The sequence below is a fragment of the Prionailurus bengalensis genome, chromosome A2 (assembly GCF_016509475.1).
Source record: "Prionailurus bengalensis isolate Pbe53 chromosome A2, Fcat_Pben_1.1_paternal_pri, whole genome shotgun sequence".
Lineage (NCBI taxonomy): Eukaryota > Metazoa > Chordata > Mammalia > Carnivora > Felidae > Prionailurus > Prionailurus bengalensis.
In genome coordinates this window covers 18,851,990-18,870,424 of record NC_057348.1, presented here as the reverse complement: position 1 = coordinate 18,870,424, position 18,435 = coordinate 18,851,990, and the positions used below count along the sequence as shown (strand labels likewise).

Below are 18,435 nucleotides of genomic sequence, written 5' to 3'. Positions count from 1 at the left end.
GTCTCTGGACATCCTTAAGCTTCTCCTTTTTGGGCCTCTGCCTCCAATAAGAGGAATCCTCTCTGATATCCCCAACATATTTCTTTCTGGCTGGGCTGTGCTCTCCTCACGCTCCAGTACCAAATGTGTCCATTCCCCATGGGGCATCCTTCATGAGACCAGGGTCTTACACTGGCCACAGGATTGATTCACACTCAGATAGGTGGGGGCCAGAGGAGACTCTTTCTTCCCTGCATAGAGACTCCCTGTTAGGACATGCTGGTTCCAATCTGGCTGTGTGTTGGACCTTGCATAAGTATCTGAAGTATGGCATCTCAACTAGTTCTCCCAGAAACCTAAGAGGGAGTGCTATCACCCCCATTCCACACGGAGGAGACAGGGCTTCCTGAGACCACTATTGCCAGAGGCAGCTGCTGGCCTCTCACTTGGTGCCCCCGATGCAACCCCTTCCCCAAATAAGCCCAGCCTAGCCCCGCATATCACAGGTGCCGGGCCCTTTCCCCAGGGAGGCCCAACTTCTCAAGGGTATGGCTGGTATTTTGGCAATTCTAATAAGATCAGAAACTGGTGGTGTTACTGTAACATTTCCAATTCCACTAATTTCTTCACAAACTCTATTTTGAACTGAAAGCCAATTAAAAATTAAGCCAGAGGGTACTATTATCCTTCAAAAGATAAATAGGTAAAAAAAATTGGAATCAACAACTCTTAATTATGAAATGACTCACTAAATAGCACTATGGTTATTTTTTCAGAGGGAATTTCAGAGCAAAAAGGGATCTAGTTTTACTGCTTCCTTCATTGTATGCTCTGGACTCCCTGTCTAGGAAGAAGGTAAAAGGTTTTATACCTCCAAGATGTTGAGGAAAATCCCCAACCTAGCAGCCCAGACAGTTGACTCTCATCTTAGGTGGAGTCACAGCAGGTCTAACAGGCCTGTGGGGAAGTGGCAGTGGGACTGCCCTGGTCCATCCCTCCCTCAAGCCCCCGGCCTACATGCAGACAGGGTCCCTCTGGCTCACATTGTACACAGAGACACACAGTCATCCTGAGCCTGGCGGGCTGGCCTCAGTTAGCAAGGTGTGGGAGAGACAGTAGGTCTCTCACACAAAGTAGGTCATAGGGAAGCACACAATTGCGCCGAATGTCAAGTAGCCATTTGCTGAGGTGAGATCAAAGACGGTCCATGGCCTGGTTACACTGAAGAAAAGCAACGGTGGTACCAGGAACCACAGGAGGGGGGCATCATGGCTGTCTACTCACACATTCCCCAGGACCCCTCTGGGGACAGCTGCATTAATAAGTAGAGCCATAAGGAGAAAGGAGTTGGAGAAGCTGGGCTACCCTCTGACTGCTATTAGGAGCAAGAGGCCCCGGGGTGGGGAGGCGCTAAACACCCAGAAGTTTGCTGTCAGGCCCATGGAACCCATCAGATCCTGTGGTGACAAGGGTAGTTCTGGCCAAGGAAGTGGCAGTGGGGCAGGACATGGAGACAGCAGGACATGGAGGAGGTAGGGCATGGGGGCAATGTTGGCTATCAAGAAGTTGGCCAAGGAAGTGGCAGTGGGGCAGGACATGGAGACAGCAGGACATGGAGGGGGTAGGGCAGGGGGCAATGTTGGCTATCAAGAAGCAGAAGCTCTGGAACCCAGGAAGGTGACAACCAAATGGCTAAGGAGAGGTTTGGATCAGAATCCAGATGCTCATCCAAGAGTCAGCATGTGACTGAGACGTGTTTGGGCAGAATCAGCACTTCCTCTGGCCTGGCCCAGGGGCTGCTGGAAGGAGTTGTCAGGAACATTTACACTCTTGAACTGAGACAGTTTTCCCCTTCTCTCTGTGCATGTCTTGCTGAGTGAGGAAATGTGGGCCAGGAGGTCTCTCAGGGACAAGGGTCCCCCAGGCTGCACCACCTCAGTAGTCCAACAGGGCTCACAGTCCCTCAGGATCAGGGTGCCCCACTCAACTGACAGCCAGTGTGTGCCTGGTAGTCTCTGGACTGGAGCTCCTCTGGCTCTCTGGTGGCCCCTTGGTGTCCCCTCCCCACCCTAGTCAGCCAGGCCAACTGTCCTCCAGTGAGCCCTTGGATCTAAGGAGATAGGTGGCAGTATGGGGCCTCGAGGGCCACATGGGCATCATGTGAGGAGGTCACTTTTCTTGCTTAGAGCTGCCTCTTTCTGCATGTTGGAAAATATGGCCTGTGACAGCCAAAGCAGTCTTCTTTACCACAGTGGGCTGCTCCAGTGGAGGCCTGACTCAAAGCAAATCAGAACAAGGTACCAGAGACTCCCTGCCCCACCACTGACCGTGCATGGCTCTGCCTAGAATCCCCAAGGACTCAGGTGGCTGCCTGTGTCCAGGAGGAAGGGCTTTGGCTTGATCATCTCCTGATGTGACATAGCTGGGGGTGTATCTGTCTGTTAAGATGAGCCAATCATTCATCTTGACCCTAAAGGCATTTAAGGGAATGGGACACACCAGCTATGCCCAAGGCAGCCAAGGTAGGGTTCACATGGATGGCCCTGTGGGCAGGGCAGAGTGAGTAAGGGGAGGAGCAGAAGCAGCCTCCAGGCCCAGGCTCATCCAACTCTGCCCAGGTACCTCTGTATCTTCTGAGCCTGCCAGGTGGGCTCCAAGCTTTGAGAGAACACTGGGCCTCCTATTCTTTTCTATCCAGCTCTGCACAGCGCCCAGAACCCTTCCCTGGAGCAAGGATGCAGAGAGATAGGCCCTAACCCCAGAACTCTCTCAAATTTCCCTAGGGGTAAAAAGAACATCCCTGAGCATCTCCACATGCAGCCCCAGGAAGAACTAGGCCCAGCCAAAGGAAAATATGTGGCCCAAAGACTAGCTCTGACAAGTAGACGTCAACACCCATGACCTCAGAAGAGGGGATGGAGGGAAGATACCACCTGGCTGGAGCCTGGGACAATGGGGCATATCCCTGGGCCTAACAGCCCTTCAACCCCCTGTGTGGGTCATAGACGGAGGGCAGGGTGGGACCTCAGGTTCTTCCCACCTGAGCAGGGGAGGTTGGCATCTTCCATCCAGGCCATGCCCAGGATAGCTGGGAATGAGGAGGCCAGTTCAGGGTGCTCTGAGCCTAGCTACCTCTAGGACTGGCCTCAGGGCACCGGTTAGCCAGTCAGAGGCAGCGGGCACCATTACCCCATCCGCTGTGCCAGTTAGTTTTCTGAGAAGAACAACAAGCCTGGGGCAGGGATAGAAAAGGGAGTACAGCCCCTCTGTACCTGTGTAGGGGCCCCACAAGTGCTGAAGACCTGGCTCTCTGTAGCCCTTTCTGGCTCCCATGCCTCCCAGGCCCCCCGTTACTCCAGGTCTTGGTCCAGCTCTCTTACCTCTACCAGGTGGGGCGTTGGGTTGAAGCCACACAGGTTGCACACCTGGAGCTTGCAGGTGGTGCAGGTGTTATAGTTGGCTGGGCCCTTGCTGCCCACGTTGAGCTCAGCTTGGCACAGTGGGCAAGTGGCCCTTTCCTTCGGCGTGGTCTTTGGCTTGGCAGTAGCCTTGGTCGCTGCCTGGTGTTCCACTCTGCCATGTTTTGGACTGGTTGTTCCCCCAGTTCTTGCCAGGGCTCCAGGCCCCGATCCAGGACCTGGTCTGGCTCCAGGCTCAGTTTTGGCTCCAGGTGCTGGCCCAGGCCCAGGTCCTGAGCCTGGGGGTCTTGGGCCAGCCTCCTTGCTGGCATCACTGAAGACAATCTTAGGTGGCCCTTTGCTGGGAGCCACTTGGCCCTGGGGCTCAGCCTCGGGCTGCACAGACATGAGGGTACTCGCCTGGGTCAGCAGTGATGCTCCAAGGCCAAAGAGCTTCCCAGTGAGGCCCTCCTGGGTCTGCTCAGCAGCACCAGGCCCAGAGGGCACTGTGGTGGCACTTTTGGCCAGGGCCTCTCCTGCAGGTGGCCTGGGATCCGCTGTGGAAGGCTTGATGGGGAGAGGAGGCTGAGGAGACGCCCTCCCCACCTCTGGAGGGGCAGCTGCTTGGGCAGACCCCGGCACTGAGGTGGCCCTGGATGTCTCAGCCTGGCGGAGGCCTGGCTGTGGTGCCCCTGGGCCCTGCGATCTCTCTTGCTCCGGCTTCCCCAGGGGCTGTTTGGCTGGGGACTGGGCAGGAGACAGGGCCGGGGAGTACAGTTGCTGCTGGCTCTTGGAGCGAGGCGCAGTGGTCATGTCCATCCCCAGAGCCCTCTGCATCTGGCAGTTCAGACAGAGCCACTCCTTCACCTGAGGAGGAAGTATCATGGTCATCGGGGTGGTCGGGACTGACAGTGCCCATAGCTCAGGTTGCTGCAGGCCCCCCAGCAGCCAGGGCCAGCTCCAAGCATAGGCAGGAGCAGCAAGCACCACTCAGGTGTTTCTGGGCTGCCAGGAGGCAAAGCTGAAGGGGCTGATGGCACCTGCCCTGACCTCTGGGAGCTGCCAGCTGCCTGGAGCAGAACAGGGGCAGTCACACACACTCCCCACCCCCCAACCACCAATCTGCTGCCTACCAGACCCTCCTGCTCAAGAGTCTTCCCCGCCACCCACTGGCTGTACCTCTGATCTGTGTACATTATTCCATCTCCATGCCCTGCCTCACCAATGACCCCAAAAGCCTCCAATTGGTCACTCTCTTTCCCCTGCTGCCTGTTTTGGGCCATTTCCAAACAGCAGCCAGAGTGATCTTTTCAACCAGGAAGAAAAGGATGGCCTTAGTACAGTGCCTGGTATGCAATAGATATTCAATTAAAAACTTGCAGAATGAGGGGTGCCTGGGCGGCGCAGTCGGTTAAGCGTCCGACTTCAGCCAGGTCACGATCTCGCGGTCCGGGAGTTCGAGCCCCGCATCAGGCTCTGGGCTGATGGCTCAGAGCCTGGAGCCTGTTTCCGATTCTGTGTCTCCCTCTCTCTCTGCCCCTCCCCCATTCATGCTCTGTCTCTCTCTGTCCCAAAAATAAATAAAAAAGTTGAAAAAAAAATTAAAAAAAAAAACTTGCAGAATGAACAAATAAGTGAAAAGTAACAGGAGGGAGAGGGAGGCATAGAAAAGAAAAGAAACCGGGGCACCTGGGTGGCCCAGTCAGTTAAATGTCCAACTTCAGCTCAGGCCATGATCTCATAGCTCATGAGTTTGAGCCCCATGTCAGGCTCTGCACTGACAGCTCAGAGCCTGGAACCTACTTTGGATTCTGTGTCTCCCTCTCTCTCTGCCCCTCCCCGGCTCATGCTTGGTCTCTCTCTCTCTCTCTCTCTTTCTCTCTCTCTCTCTCTCTCTCTCTCTCTCTCTCTCTCTTTCAGAAATAAACGTGTTTTGTTTTTTTTTTTAATTTCCTCCCTGTCCTGGAGGAGTGTAGAGTCTAGCTGAGGACACAAGATATACATGAACAATCTTGAGAGCAAAATAATGCAATGTAAGTGATGATGTAAGTAGAATGAAAAAGTTTCCTTAAGCAAGACACATTTTTTAAGAAAATGGGATAATCTGTGCCTCCAAAACAAAAAATCGTGTGCTGCTATTTATGTGATGGACATGTAGTTTCTCTCTGCATCAACCCCTTCCCTGAATAAAGTGAGCGCATGACTCAGGTTGGGCCAATCACTGGTTTCAGCAAGGGGCGCAGGGACAGGTATGTGACCTTGCAAACAGGGCTGATCAGAGCCCTTGGTAAATGAACAATAGAAGAAAGAGGGGCTTTTTTCCTTTGGGATTACTCATAGAGAAAAGTAGCCTTAGAGTGGCCAGCAGCCCTCTTTCCCCACATGCAGCGAGATGCTAAGGATAACATCAATACACAGTCAGAAGCGGACCAAGGTAAGGAGAGAGGAGCAGATCTGATGAGTTCATTTAATTCCCTGGATTCAGCTATACCTTAAGTCTGCCCTTGGACTTCCAGGTGCATGAGCCAATAATATTTTTCTCTCAAAAAATCTACATACAAACCAGAGCCTATCAATTACAGGCTCAAATCCCTTAGTGGATTCCCATCATGTGTGCCATGGGAACTTACCAGGGCCCATAAGATCCCACAATCTACTCCAGCGCATTCCTCTCTCTGGCCTCCTTCCTTGCCATCCCCCCTTAGTGGTCTTACCCCAGAGATTCTGAGCCTCCTGTTCTGCCAAGTAGTCAGTCCCCTAAGCTCACTTCTGTAACCAGGGCCTCGGCCCTCACAATTTTCTCTGCCCCCAGACCAGCTAGCTATATAGGCCTCAGATCTCCCCATCAGGGCCGTCTCTGGCCACACAATCTAACATACGCCTCCCCCACCAGGCACTCTGTATCGAATCACCCACTTCATCTTCTTCACAGTGCTTACTCTTTCCCGAAGTATCTACCAATTTGTTTCCTTGGGTGTCTCCTTTCTCCCCACCTAGCTTGTGAGTTCTGGTTGAGGTGTTCTCAGGACTGTGCACAGTGTGTAGTACAGAACAGGGCTCATTCCAGAGAGACTTCTTGTGGGATTAATCCCAACAACCTATTAACAGGGGGCGGGGGGCACAGTTCCCACAAAGCCAAAGCCATGAGACTGGAGATTTGGTGCCCCGGTGAAGAGGCTCCTCCTCTCCAACCAGAGCTGAGGCTGCAGGCCAAGGCTGCTCCATCTGTACTTGTAGCCAGAGCCTTTGAAAGCACCATGGTGGCCCAGTCACCAGGGAAAGGTCCAATCCAGTTCCTGAGGCAAAAAGCCCTTTCTGTCCACCCTTAGGAGTACCTCCAGTCCTGCTCTCTTCCTTGAGGCCACAGGGCTATGCAGCTGCTGCTTTAGCTGATTTGCCAGCTGGAGAGCTTGGGTTTGGCTGTCTTGCCTAGCAGGCCAAAAGCAGCATCCAAGGAGTGGGGAACACCGCACTTTGGTGAGCACCCCCTTGTGCCCAGGACCACACAGGGCATGTTCACAGTTCACATTGTCATTTAGTTTTCACAGTAGAGAAAATCAAGGTCTGATCTAATTTAACCACATACTCTTGTGGTTACCCAGCCAGGAAGTGGTGTTGTGGGTGAGACCAGCCCTGCCAGCCCAGCCCAGCTCCTGAGCTATGGCCTGGAGTCTGGTGCCTTCTGCATTCCTGCCTCTTCCAAAGGCCACTCAACCTCATGCAGGTCAAGTCATGGGTTTAGATGTCCCCTCTGCAAAACACTGGCAGAGCCCTCAAAGGCCAAGCCCAGTTCCAGAAACCCTAAGAACAGTGATGCCACAGCACTGGGGTGTGAAGCCATCCCCCCCAGATGGGAACTGTCAACTCACCCTACGTATTTTTGAAGACCCAAGGGAGCTTTGTCTACTTTTGGACAGAGAGAGCCTCAGAGGAAACAATTTGGGTCTCTGGGACTCAGTCCAAAGACACTTTAGAAAGTTACTCTTGGGTGGGGAGGTCTCACTTCCCATCAAAATGGGAGCTCCCAGGGGCAGGCTATTTCTGCTCACCCTCAGATGGTCCCCCGGAGGGGATTAGCCTTCTGAGGGGAGCCCCAGGCCCTGGCCCAGGGCAGCTGTCACAGACCCACTTCCTGGGGTGGGTGCCCAGTGCACACCCCAGGCTCCATTTCCACTGTGCGCTTGCACAGGTATAGCATGCCCTGAGGTGGGACTTGTGACAAGAGGAGTCTGGAATGTAAAACTCCTTATCCTGGGACTTCAGAGTGACCCTCCTTCAGGTTCTGGACAGGGTTGAATAAGGGCATGTGCTAAAACTCCTGCACTCACCACCAGAACCTTCCCTTACCCAGCCTCCGTCACCCAGGCTGTCACAGGCATTCACCTAAAATAGAACCTCTCCAAGAAACAGCTAAAACGCCCCTCAGTGACTCATCGCCCAGATGGGCACAGCTATTTCTATCCAGCCTCTTCTAGATGGCAAGGAGCCTTGACCACGCCCTCTCCCAGCCCCACCCAGACTCAGGCCCAGGCAGAAAGGCCTCCCAGGGAGGACACTAGGAGGGGAGCACTCTGAGCCCAGCAAGACTTCCCTCTGCTTCCCCCACTGATCATCAGGAGCTTGATCGGAGGGGTTCAGCCTTAGCCTCTTCCTCCCTCCTCCAAGGTCCTCATCCCTGTGTTAGGGGGATGGATGCTGTCTACTGGACAGGGAGATAGATGGCCATGCACCCCAGCTCACTTGCCCACCTAGGCTGGGCATACATGGCCAGGCCTGTGGCAGACTCGTCAGCCCTGGGACCAGAGCAGTGAGAGCCTTCCTCGTCTAACTGTATTCGGTGTCTGTGGCTTCTTGGCAGCCTCCAATCCAGCTGCCCACCAGAATCACAATGAATGAATGGCCTTCTACTAGTGTGACGGGAAACCTGTCCTAGAGTCATGCTGTCCAGTACCTCCATGAGCCTGACCTGGCACATGGCCAGGAGATGAGCAGGCTATCCGCCACAGAACTCACGTCCCAAGAACCAGAGGTGAGCTAAGGGGACTGCCCAGGGCTGCACTGATGTGGACGGCTCTGTCAGACACTAGCTTTTGTCAGGCTGACCCTTCTTGCCAGCAAGGAAACCCATCCTGTCATCTCAGAGGCGGGACACCTGTGCATCCCAGCCCAGTGGGGCCCAAGCAGCAGTAGGAATGGGGAGGCTCAGTGTGGTGTGCAGGCCAAGAGCTGCTTTGGAAGTGGGGGAAGCAGAAGCTACAGGAAAGTGGCTTCCCTCAGGGAGCCGCTTCCTGCCCTGCCAGAAGCCTGCTGGGGATTCAGAAAAGCAGGGCCTTATGGGTTCTGGCTCCGAAGGGACTTTCATCCCAAGAAGAGCCTTTCTCAGCTACTCCCTTACTTGAACTTACTTGCCCCGAGCTTCTGCTTTCTGTTCTTCCACAGGCCCTCTGCCTTCACGTGTCTTCCTGACCAGCTGAATCTATGGTCTGTCACGCAGTCACTCTGCTAAATGTCTGTGCTCTCTTGATCTATGTCTGCTTCAGAACTGGATCCAGCCAGATACCTTTTTCCCCGGGCCTACACCCAAACAGATAAATGGGAACCAGGTGGACGGGCTCCGCTGTAAGTTAACTTGCGTCTAACTTCTCCTGGACCCCCATATCTGCCCGGTTAACTAATTCACTCCATCTCCCCAGGAGGCTTTTGTCCACAATGGCTTGTTCAATTTCTCGTGTCCCTCTCCCTGCCTGTCCCCCTCCCTTGCTTTCTGGCTCAAACCGCTGCCCTGCTTCCAATGTCATCAAGAGGAGCCACACAATAGGCTTCTTCCTCCACACTGAGGATCTAGACCTGCCTCTTTGGGGGCTCCGCTCTTTCAACCACACTCCACCCCCCACATTCCTGTGCAGCCCTTGCCTCTCAGAACTCCAGTGCCATTGTCTCTTGCTTTTCGGAGCCCTCCTCTGTCTGTGCACCTTTCCTGTGCACACCACTGTCTTGTGCTTTCTCCTTTCCTGCTCGGTCAGGCCTCTCAAGACTTGGCCACATAGACGGCCCTCAAAAAATGCTGTGCTGAGTAAAAGAGCGAAAAAGAGCACATTCTGTGCAATTCCATTTATACGGGGCTCTAGAATAGGCAAAACTTGTTTATGGTGGATAAAAATCAGAACAACTGTTGTGTCTGGAGGAAGGGTGGGGATGGACAGGAATGGGGCCTGAAGGGACTTTCTAGGGTGATGAGGACGTCTACCTTGATAGAGGGGTTTGGCTGACACAGCTCCATGCTTTTGTCAAAGCTCACTGAATGTTACACTTGGGCTCTAAACATTACAATACATGTACATTTTACCTAACCCCACCCCCCCATACTAAACTCAAGTTAATGATATGCTTACTGAAGTGTTTAGTGGGAAGTATGCTAATGTCAATATGCCTGTGAATTTCAAAGTTCTCTGGCCCTGACTTGTCTGCTGCATGCCAGGGTCCTAGATTTGTCAGCCTACTGAACCCCACTTAGATGCTCACAGGCACCTCCAACCTGACGTGGCCCAAATGGAAAAATTCTCCATCTCTATCCCCTAACCCCCATGTGCAACACATTTCCAAAATCTGTCTATCTAGCTTCTGAAATCCACCAGGAGTCTTTCAAGGTTCTTCACTCCCACCACCCCAGCCCCAGCCTGCTCTGGGGATCCAGCCCCACCGCATGGGCTCTTCTCCACCGGTGTTGTTGTTGAAAGTTTTGTGATAAAATAAATATAACATAAAATTGGCCATTTAACCATTTTAAGTGTACAATTCAATGGCATTAATTACATTTATAATGTACAACCATCACCGTTATCTATTTCTAAAGAGGTGTTTTTAAATGCACATCTGACCTTCCCACTGCCACTTTTCAAAATCTTTGGAAGCCCATCTAGAGACCCCAGCAGGATCTGCCTGCCCTTTGGGCCTGCTCACGGCACTCCAGCCACCCAGCCCTGGCTTGTTCCCATGCACTTCCCCTCAGGTCTCCCTGGGCCCCACCTGTCCCTAGGCCAACTCCAGTCTAATGTCTCCTCCTTGTAGAAGCCCCCAAGAGTCTTGGTGCAGCAGCATATCAAACACCCCAGCCTCCCTCCTGGTCCTCCGCACACCTGACCCCCAGGTGTGACTGTGTGTTTGCTTGGGTGGTTACTGGCGGAAGGGCCGCCTCTCCCTCTGGCTTGCGGGCTCCACAGGGCTGAGCAACATACTTCAGCTCTGCCTGATTCTCCAGTGTCAAGGACAGTTCCTGGCTTAACATAAGGGCTCAAAAGTATTTTCAGGGGAAGGAAAGGATGGGAAGAAGGGAAAGGGCCACCATCTGACAGTGGGTACAGGCAGACCTGCCCAAGGTGACCAGCCAGCATCTGGTTACTTCACTGAGCTCTCCTGCCTCTTCCTGCCTCTGGCTTTCTCTGTCACCTCCCTTTCCTGTCTCTCCCCCCTGTTCCTTCTCCCTGTTCCCACTTTATTTATTTCTCTTTTTTTTCTCAATTTTTACTCAATTCTCTTCTCATTCTGTTTCTTTTGCCCACACATATAGGAGCAGGTGTTTTGAGAATAAAATCTCAGGTTTCTGCTCTGAATTAATTTCACATTCATTCTTAGATAACTGTACAGCCCCCTTTGTAGCTAAAAGTTGGAGTGCCATGCCTGACAGCTCCAGCTATGAAACAGCTCCCACTCCCACACAGCTGTCTCTTCTGCATGTACCCAGTGGCTCTGGCCTCTGCCCCGCAGTGGTCCCAGCAAGGAGGCCAAGAGTCCTGCCTCCTGGTAGCACGGACTGGCAGCAGGGCTGGCTGTCCAGGACTGACTGAAGCTTGGCAGGTATTTCCCTATTGACTTGAAGACTGTTTGGCTTCTGGAAGGCAAGCTGCTCAAGGACTGGATGTACTGTGGGAGAAAGGTTTCCCAAAGGGCCTGCCCCCTGGAGACCAACTTCCATTTGGCTTAGCGGTGGAGAAGGGAAGCCTGGGCATGTGTGCAGACACCACCTCCTCCTAGGCCCAGGGAGGAGGGAGACAACTTTGCCTTTCCTCAGCCCACTGCTGATCTATGTCCTCCTAACACCTGCTCCTCATTCCCTACCGGCCCAGGAGGCAGCGTGGCCATGGAGGAGCAGAGGGAAGGGGGCAAGGCTGGTGGCTGCAGCGGAGGGATCCGGTACGGCACTCACAGCACCTCCCCCGGGCCATCTGGTGCTCCGGCCCTTGCCGGAAAGGAGTGGGATGCAGGCAGTAGAGGAAAGGCTTATGGCCATTGCTTCATCTCCCTCCCTTCTCCACACCGCCCACCATGGGTAAGTGCCTAAGCCCTTACTTAGCCCATGGGTAAGTGCTGATGGAGCAGGTTAGGGGGGAGGCCAGTGCACAGTGGATTAAACATCCTTGGGTTGGTCTCGGCAAAGTCTAGAGCTTAGGATAGGCAAAGAAAGACCATGATCATTCTTCTGTAGTTTTTCAGAGGGGCTTCTGAGCAATTCCGACTAGGGCAAGGGAGATGGGAGGCAGATGAGCTCAGATGAGCTGTCTGAACCTGGAAGGCTAGAGATGGGGTAGCAGCTCTATGGCTCCCCACTGGGGCAGAGGGTGGACCTCCCAGGGGCAGGCTGCGGCTGCACTGTAGCTGGTGCTCTGGGACGCTTCTGCCAATCAGATCTGGAAGCACAGGCATGCAGCCAGCCCTGCGTCTGCACCAGCACGTGCTCTTGTGACGCTCTTCCCCGGGTGAGGCCAGACGCACATCTGGAGGAAGTCCAGGCCAGGACGTGCTGCTGGGCTGCCCCTGGCCATCACTCGTATTCTCTAGCAGCTCACTCCCACCCCCACTGCCCACCCAAACCTCACCTCCCAGATTCCACCCAGCAAGCTCATAACCATGCCTTGTCTCCCATCCCCCCTATCAGAATAGAGCCTGATTTGTGCAACAAGGGCCTCCCTCCTGCAGGAGAAAGGGGTGGCAGGCCTGAACATTAAGTCATTGAAGAGTAGAGAGGTGGGCTAATAGGCCTGAGCTGGCATGAGGCATCAGCAAAGCCACTGAGGCTGGTCCCTGGCCCTCTGCCTCTCCTTTAGAGAAATCAGACATTTGGGAAGCTAAGGTACTTTTCTCAGGACCCACATCCAGGGAGAGAAGAGAACAATCTTCCTGTCTTTTCCCTATCACTGGTACTGAATGGGTTTACATCCTAATGCCTCTGGCCTCCTGATCAGTGCTCCTCCTCACAGGGACGGTCTCTTGTGGGTGGTGAGAGATGTTCAGACCCCACAAGGAAACCCCCAGTCTTTTGCCACAATTTCAAACAGGGTAAATTATTCACCTGCCCTGAGCTCCAGGACCACAAAACTCCAGAAAGAAATGGCCTCACCACAAAGAGTGGCTGAGATGGCCTTGTTTGTTCTGAACTCTCCTCAAGAAGAGGAGGAAGAGTGGACTGTGGACAGGGAAAATGGTGCTGAGAGTCCCTGAGGGAAAACTGGAGACCTAGCCACTGATTCTGGATCCCCAGGTCTATTGCTCCAAAATGACCCTGAATAAGCCAAGACTTCCCAAGACTTCGTCTCCTTGTCTATAAACAGAGAGTGCCCTGAGCTCCTTCCCTGACTTCCATGCAGCCTCAATGTTGACATGCCCTGATGAGCTTCGGTGAGCTTCAAGGCAGAATGTGGGACCCAGGCCTCCTCAGCCCCGCCACCGCAGCATCACTGCACTAAGCAGTTTCAGACACACAGCCCCACCCTGCAGACAAGGTCCCCAGTATGCTCCCCAGTGGCCAGTGTCTGCAGTGCATCTGGTGCTGGAACCAGCACCACCTCTTCTTGCACCGTAGCAGGGCCCCTGCTGAGAAGAGAGTCCTGGACCTGGGTGTCCTGGGAAAGGTCGCTTTGCCTGAACGCCCTGCCACCTAGACACACCCTACTTCAGAACCAGCCCCTGGCCCTGCCCAGCATCTCAGGCCAGGCAGGAGCCCAGCCCACAGACACCAGGGTAATCCCAGAAACGGCCTTCTTGGCTGGCAAAACATCAAGTTAGGAGGTGTGTCAGGACAGGTATGGTGTGACCAGGGCGGATCAGCAGGTGCGTGAACAAAACCTGCAAACTGGGTTTCTATTTCTGTGCAAAAGGACCAGGAAGGTGAATCTGCTTTTAGCAGAGTGACAATGGACAACAGCTCTGACTCGAGAATTACGTTCTGCCAGCCTCTCAGGAAAATGTGCTGAGGGCTCTTTCTCCTTGACTGGAACACCACTGAAAGCCAGCTCTGGAGAAGAAAAGGTTCTGCTTGGAGACCCTGTCAGAAAAGGGCATCCACCAGGTTCCGAGAACCTGGAGAATGGACTAGGTCAGCATTTCCCAAACTGATGCCATGGAACAGCGGCCCCTAATGTTCTGAGAAAGCAAGTCTGGGAAAGGCTGCTGGCTACAGCTCTGTCTTGGAGCTCCATGGTGCCGTTCAGGGTGCTGAAGGCCTGAGAAGCCTCCCAGTAAAGAACCAATGCATTTGTCTGGCTCAGATTTGCTTGAAGCACCTGGCTGAGAGGACTGCTCTTCACCAAACACTGTGAATCTGCAGTTAAGTCTGAGGCCCCTTCCTTCCTGGCCCTGAGCCTCGGCTTCTTCCCGGCACAACGAGGCAGATGGACTGAGTGTGGCCAAGGTCCTCCCACTCTGCTGTTTTTCCTGGCACATTAAAGGCTGGCTCCCTTCCCACGTCACCCAAGGTCCTGGGCTTGGGGGAGCCTGTTGTGTGGCAAGGGCTGGGTGCCCACCAGGAAACCAGTGCCCCATATGTGGCTCTCCCTTGACCTCTGCCCTTCAGGTCCTATAGCTCAAGTGAGCATCTCAGGGAGGCTAAAACCCAGAGGGGCAACACCACACAGGGGCCACCGCAGCGTCTCACCCCTGCCTGTCAAACCTTACTCCTGGGGGGCCAGGGCTTCTGGCTTCTGGTTTGTGCTGGCACAAACACACAGGTGAGTTTCTTTGGTGTGGATCACACTGTTCTAAGTACTGAAGAGCAAACACTTACCTAACTGATCAGCTCAGGGATGGGCCTGTTTCTAATCACAGATGTAATAATCACGAGTGTGCACGCCTCCTCAAGGAAGCCCCCACACTCCAGGAGCAACTCCAAACGTACTGAGTCATCTCCCCACAACGGCAGCTCCTTCCTTGGAATCTCACACTTACCTCTCGCAAACCACACATCCCACACCCACAGCACCTCATGTCACAAATAGACCCCGACCTGTGAACAATTATTCTCACTCATCTCCCCACCCACGAGGTCCAAATGGCTCCTGCTGCTGATAATCCCAGAGGCGGCCATGCCTGTGCCTATAGCCCGGCCATGCTCCATCCTGCCCCAGGGCAGAGCCCTGGAGGAGGAACTAGAGACTTCTATGGGTTACCCCAGAGGAGAGGGAGGAAACTGGCAAGCCCACTCAGTTCATTTCAGAGGCATGGCCCCAGTTCCACTAGTACACTGGGGCACCCAGCCTCCAGGTCCCCAAAAAGAGCCTTCAGGGTTTTGGCTGAGCATCCCACAGCAACTCAAAGCATCCTGAACAAAGCCAGGATAGGGCTGTGGACCCGGGGCACAAAGGAGGCCAATCTCGTGGAAATGGCCCTTCAGTAACTGCTCAGTGAGTGTAGGACACCATCACCCATTGTGAATGCTTGGCTCCCAGCCTGGGTCTCTACCCTGAGGTGGTTTCTATGGGGATGGCTAGCTTTTCTGCCATCTCAGGCCCAGCTAACTGGAATGAAAGTCCAGAGGAGAAGCTTCCCAGAGCCCAACTGGAAGGCTGTTTCCTGCCTCTCCTAAAACCTTGCTTCCCTCACCAGCATCCCCCTCCAGTGCCCACTGTCAGGGAAAGAGGCTGGCCTAGAGCCAGGGAAATCTGCCTCCCCTCCAGCCTGTGGCTATTTATAGTCCTCTCCAAATGAGTATCCATTGAGAAAAGTTGCCCAGAAGCCTGTCTTTGGCCCTCTCTAAGGCCATTTTTCTGGGTCAAACTCACACCAGCTACAAAAGCATCTTCTACTCTGGGACTCTGCCCAAGCTTTCAGGAGGTGCAGGAATCCCTCAGGAGATCTGCGGCCAGGCCTGTTCTCTGCTACCACATCTTGAGCCAGGAAGACACAAATGCTGGTGGCTCAGGGAAACAACCAGGAAAAGAGAGTTGGTTAAAGAGGGGAAGGGAACCGAGGGAGGCATGGGAAGGTAGGTGGGGGAAGCCGGCGCAGAAAGTGGTTACCTGGGTGAGGTGAGGGTTGGGGTTGAACCCACACTGGTTGCAGACCTTGTTGTGACACTGGGTGCAGGTGTTGAAGTTTGGCTGGCTGGGGGTCGACGTGAGGTCCGAGGTCTTACATATGGGACACAGCGTGCTGCTGGGAAGGGGGGCGATCTGGGGGACGGAGTAGGGTGATGTGGGGGTGCTGCCTCTGTCCGGTGACACAGAGGGCGACCGCCCTGATCTCTGCGTCCTGCTGTCTACCTGCAGTGTCCTGCGCGGGCCATCAGCATCCTGGCCTGCTGGGCCCTGTGCCCTCGTCTCCCGGGGGCTCTCGCGGCCGGGAGCAGTAGCAGAAGCCTGCTTCGGGGTTGGGGAAGCTGCTCTCTGGCTACCCGGGGGCTCCTTGGGGTCCAGTCTCCTGGAAACGCTGAAATGACATTGAAAATCACTATGTTAGAGACACTTCTCAGAGAAGCAGCCTGCAGGAGGCTCTATCAAGCTCGGTGACCCTGCCGAGCCCCATTCCGCTCTCCTCTTCCTGCCCAGTGGCATCATCACAGCTACCATTTGCTGAGTGCTGATTGTGTCCCGTGCTGAGCGCTGACAAGCGTCTCCCATTTGAACCCTGAGCACCAGGTCATGTGGTAGAATCTTGAGTTCCCCTCTTACATCCTGATGAAGTACAGATTCAGATTCAGCAAGTCTAGTGTGAGGTTTGCATTTTTAAGAATCTCTAAGGTGATACCTATACTGTGGTCTGCAGACCACACTTTAAGAACCAAGGCTCTAAACCTATATGTTAGAAACACCTGGAGTTATTTTTAAATTTCTAAATCTCAGATTATACCCCAGACAAATTACATCAGAATCTGTGGGGGCAGGGGCACCTGAGGTGCTGGGTTGAGCATCCAATTTCGGCTCAGGTCATGATCTCGCAGTTTGTGGGTTCGAGCCCTGCATCAGCTCTGTGCTGACAGCTCAGAGCCTGGAGCCTGCTTTGGATTCTGTGTCTCCCTCTCGTTCTGCCTCTCCCCCGCTCACACTTTGTCTTTCTCTGTCTCTCAAAAATAAAAGATAAATAAAAAAGAATCTGTGGGGGCAGGACCCTGGTATTAGTATTTTTCCCTCCCCAGGTGATCCCAACATACAGCACAAGTTCAGAGCTATTGCCCTGGCAGGTCTGTTCTGGTTTGTTCCCTTCAAAGGCTGACCCCAGACAGTTGGAGATGGGTGGGGGAGGCATCCCAATGCCTACCTAGTTAATGCCATCTCCAGCAGTGACAAAGGAACCTACTTTCTGGCAGCTCACCAGCAGGCCTGATGCTAGACCAAGTCCATAGAGATGGGTGAAGTGTTACTCTTCCACTAGTACCAGGCTGGGTGGGGTTGCGGTCCTAGGATCCAGCCCTTGAGGAACCACTGAGGAGAAATCCAATGTACCTGACCCCCATCTCCATTCTGACCTGGTGCAGCTGCAGGGAAGCCCGCAGAGTTGAGTAGTTCAGTAAGGTAGAAAGTTAAGCTAAACTCAATTTCCTTATTTTCCTTTTCCCCATTTTCCTTTTCCAATTTGAAAGAAGATGAGCACAAAAAGCCAAAGGCAATGTTTTATATGGCTTCCCTGAAATTCTATCCTTGTTCCAGTGTGTATTCATCTGGGTGGATACTGGCACCCAGGAGACAGGACAGACTGGCTGAGCGCCACTGTGGAGGCTGGACCACAACTGCCTGCAGGGAGGCCACCCTGGCGCCATCTGCCCTAGTGCCCTGTGTCCTCCTAGGATCTGACTGACTGACAGGAGGGGATTCTGAGTTTGCTGCCCCTAGATGAAAGCCATCTGCTTGCAAAAAAGATTCAGGGGCCAACTGGTAGGATGTCTTAAAACAAGCCATTTCAGACGGGGGGGGGGGGGGGAGGGGGCGAGGAGCCCACCTGGGGAGGCCTCCTCCAAGACTGTCTGCAATTCTTCCTCCCTTCTGAGGAATAGTGGGGGGAGAGCCACACCTTCGGTCTAATAAAGACTCTTCCAGAAAAAAGAAACACTATTACATGTCTATCAAACATTTCTTTCATCAACCAACAACAGCATATACCCACTCATCCATCCCATCTCACGGACCTGCCACTTTCGTCTTCAATAGGATCTCCAGAACCTGAGAGTCTAGCCCCCCTGGGCCATCTTGCCACCAGCTGTGAGGCCCAGTATGTAGTGGCCACAGCAACTCTGGGCCACACTTGGAACCTAGGCTCCACGGCCTTCCAGCAGACTAATTTCTAGGCATGGTAAAGAAAGATTCCCACTTGGTTAATTTATAATTTCATTTTTTATTTGAATGATTTGGGGCTGGAATTTAAAAGCAGCACCTGACTGTATGTTAACTATACTGGAATTAAAATTAAAAGGGAAAAAAAAAAAAAAAAAAAAGGAGCCCCCGAAAGCTAATCAGAAGCTACTGAGAGCCCTTTATACCATGTGGAGGGAGGGGCTGCAGTCCCTTTCCCAGGCTGTGTAAGGTCTGAAGTTTTTTTCTGAGGAATGTAGCCATCTCTACTGTCTGTGAGTTGCCTGGTCTGTGACAGGCAATCTTCTGTGTACACAGTTGCATTTTAATTCAATGTTGTATCACCATGTAGTCTTTCTGGGGACAAAATTTGTGTGACAGAGATCCAGATTCAAGTTAACTTTCAGCTCAGCCAGAGTGACAATGACTAAGCAAACAATGCCTTCTGTGGCCCAGCAAAGTCTGTCCTGCAAGGGCTCCCTGCACCTGGGCCTGATGCGTGTGCA

General features: G+C 53.4%; 1 protein-coding gene across 2 annotated transcripts in view; it reads right to left on the bottom strand.

Annotated features, from left to right (window-relative positions):
• Nucleotides 1-18,435, bottom strand: part of BSN (bassoon presynaptic cytomatrix protein) — a 95,321-nt gene that overhangs the window by 24,630 nt on the left and 52,256 nt on the right. Inside the window, exons 2-3 of one of the 2 annotated variants that reach the window (XM_043590397.1) lie at nt 15,665-16,073; nt 3,360-4,244 (exon numbers count right to left, since the gene is read on the bottom strand). In XM_043590397.1, coding sequence (XP_043446332.1) covers nt 3,360-4,244; nt 15,665-16,073 — 1,294 coding nt within the window. The remainder of the gene's footprint in view (nt 1-3,359; nt 4,245-15,664; nt 16,074-18,435) is intronic. The other variant, XM_043590398.1, reaches the window with a different exon arrangement.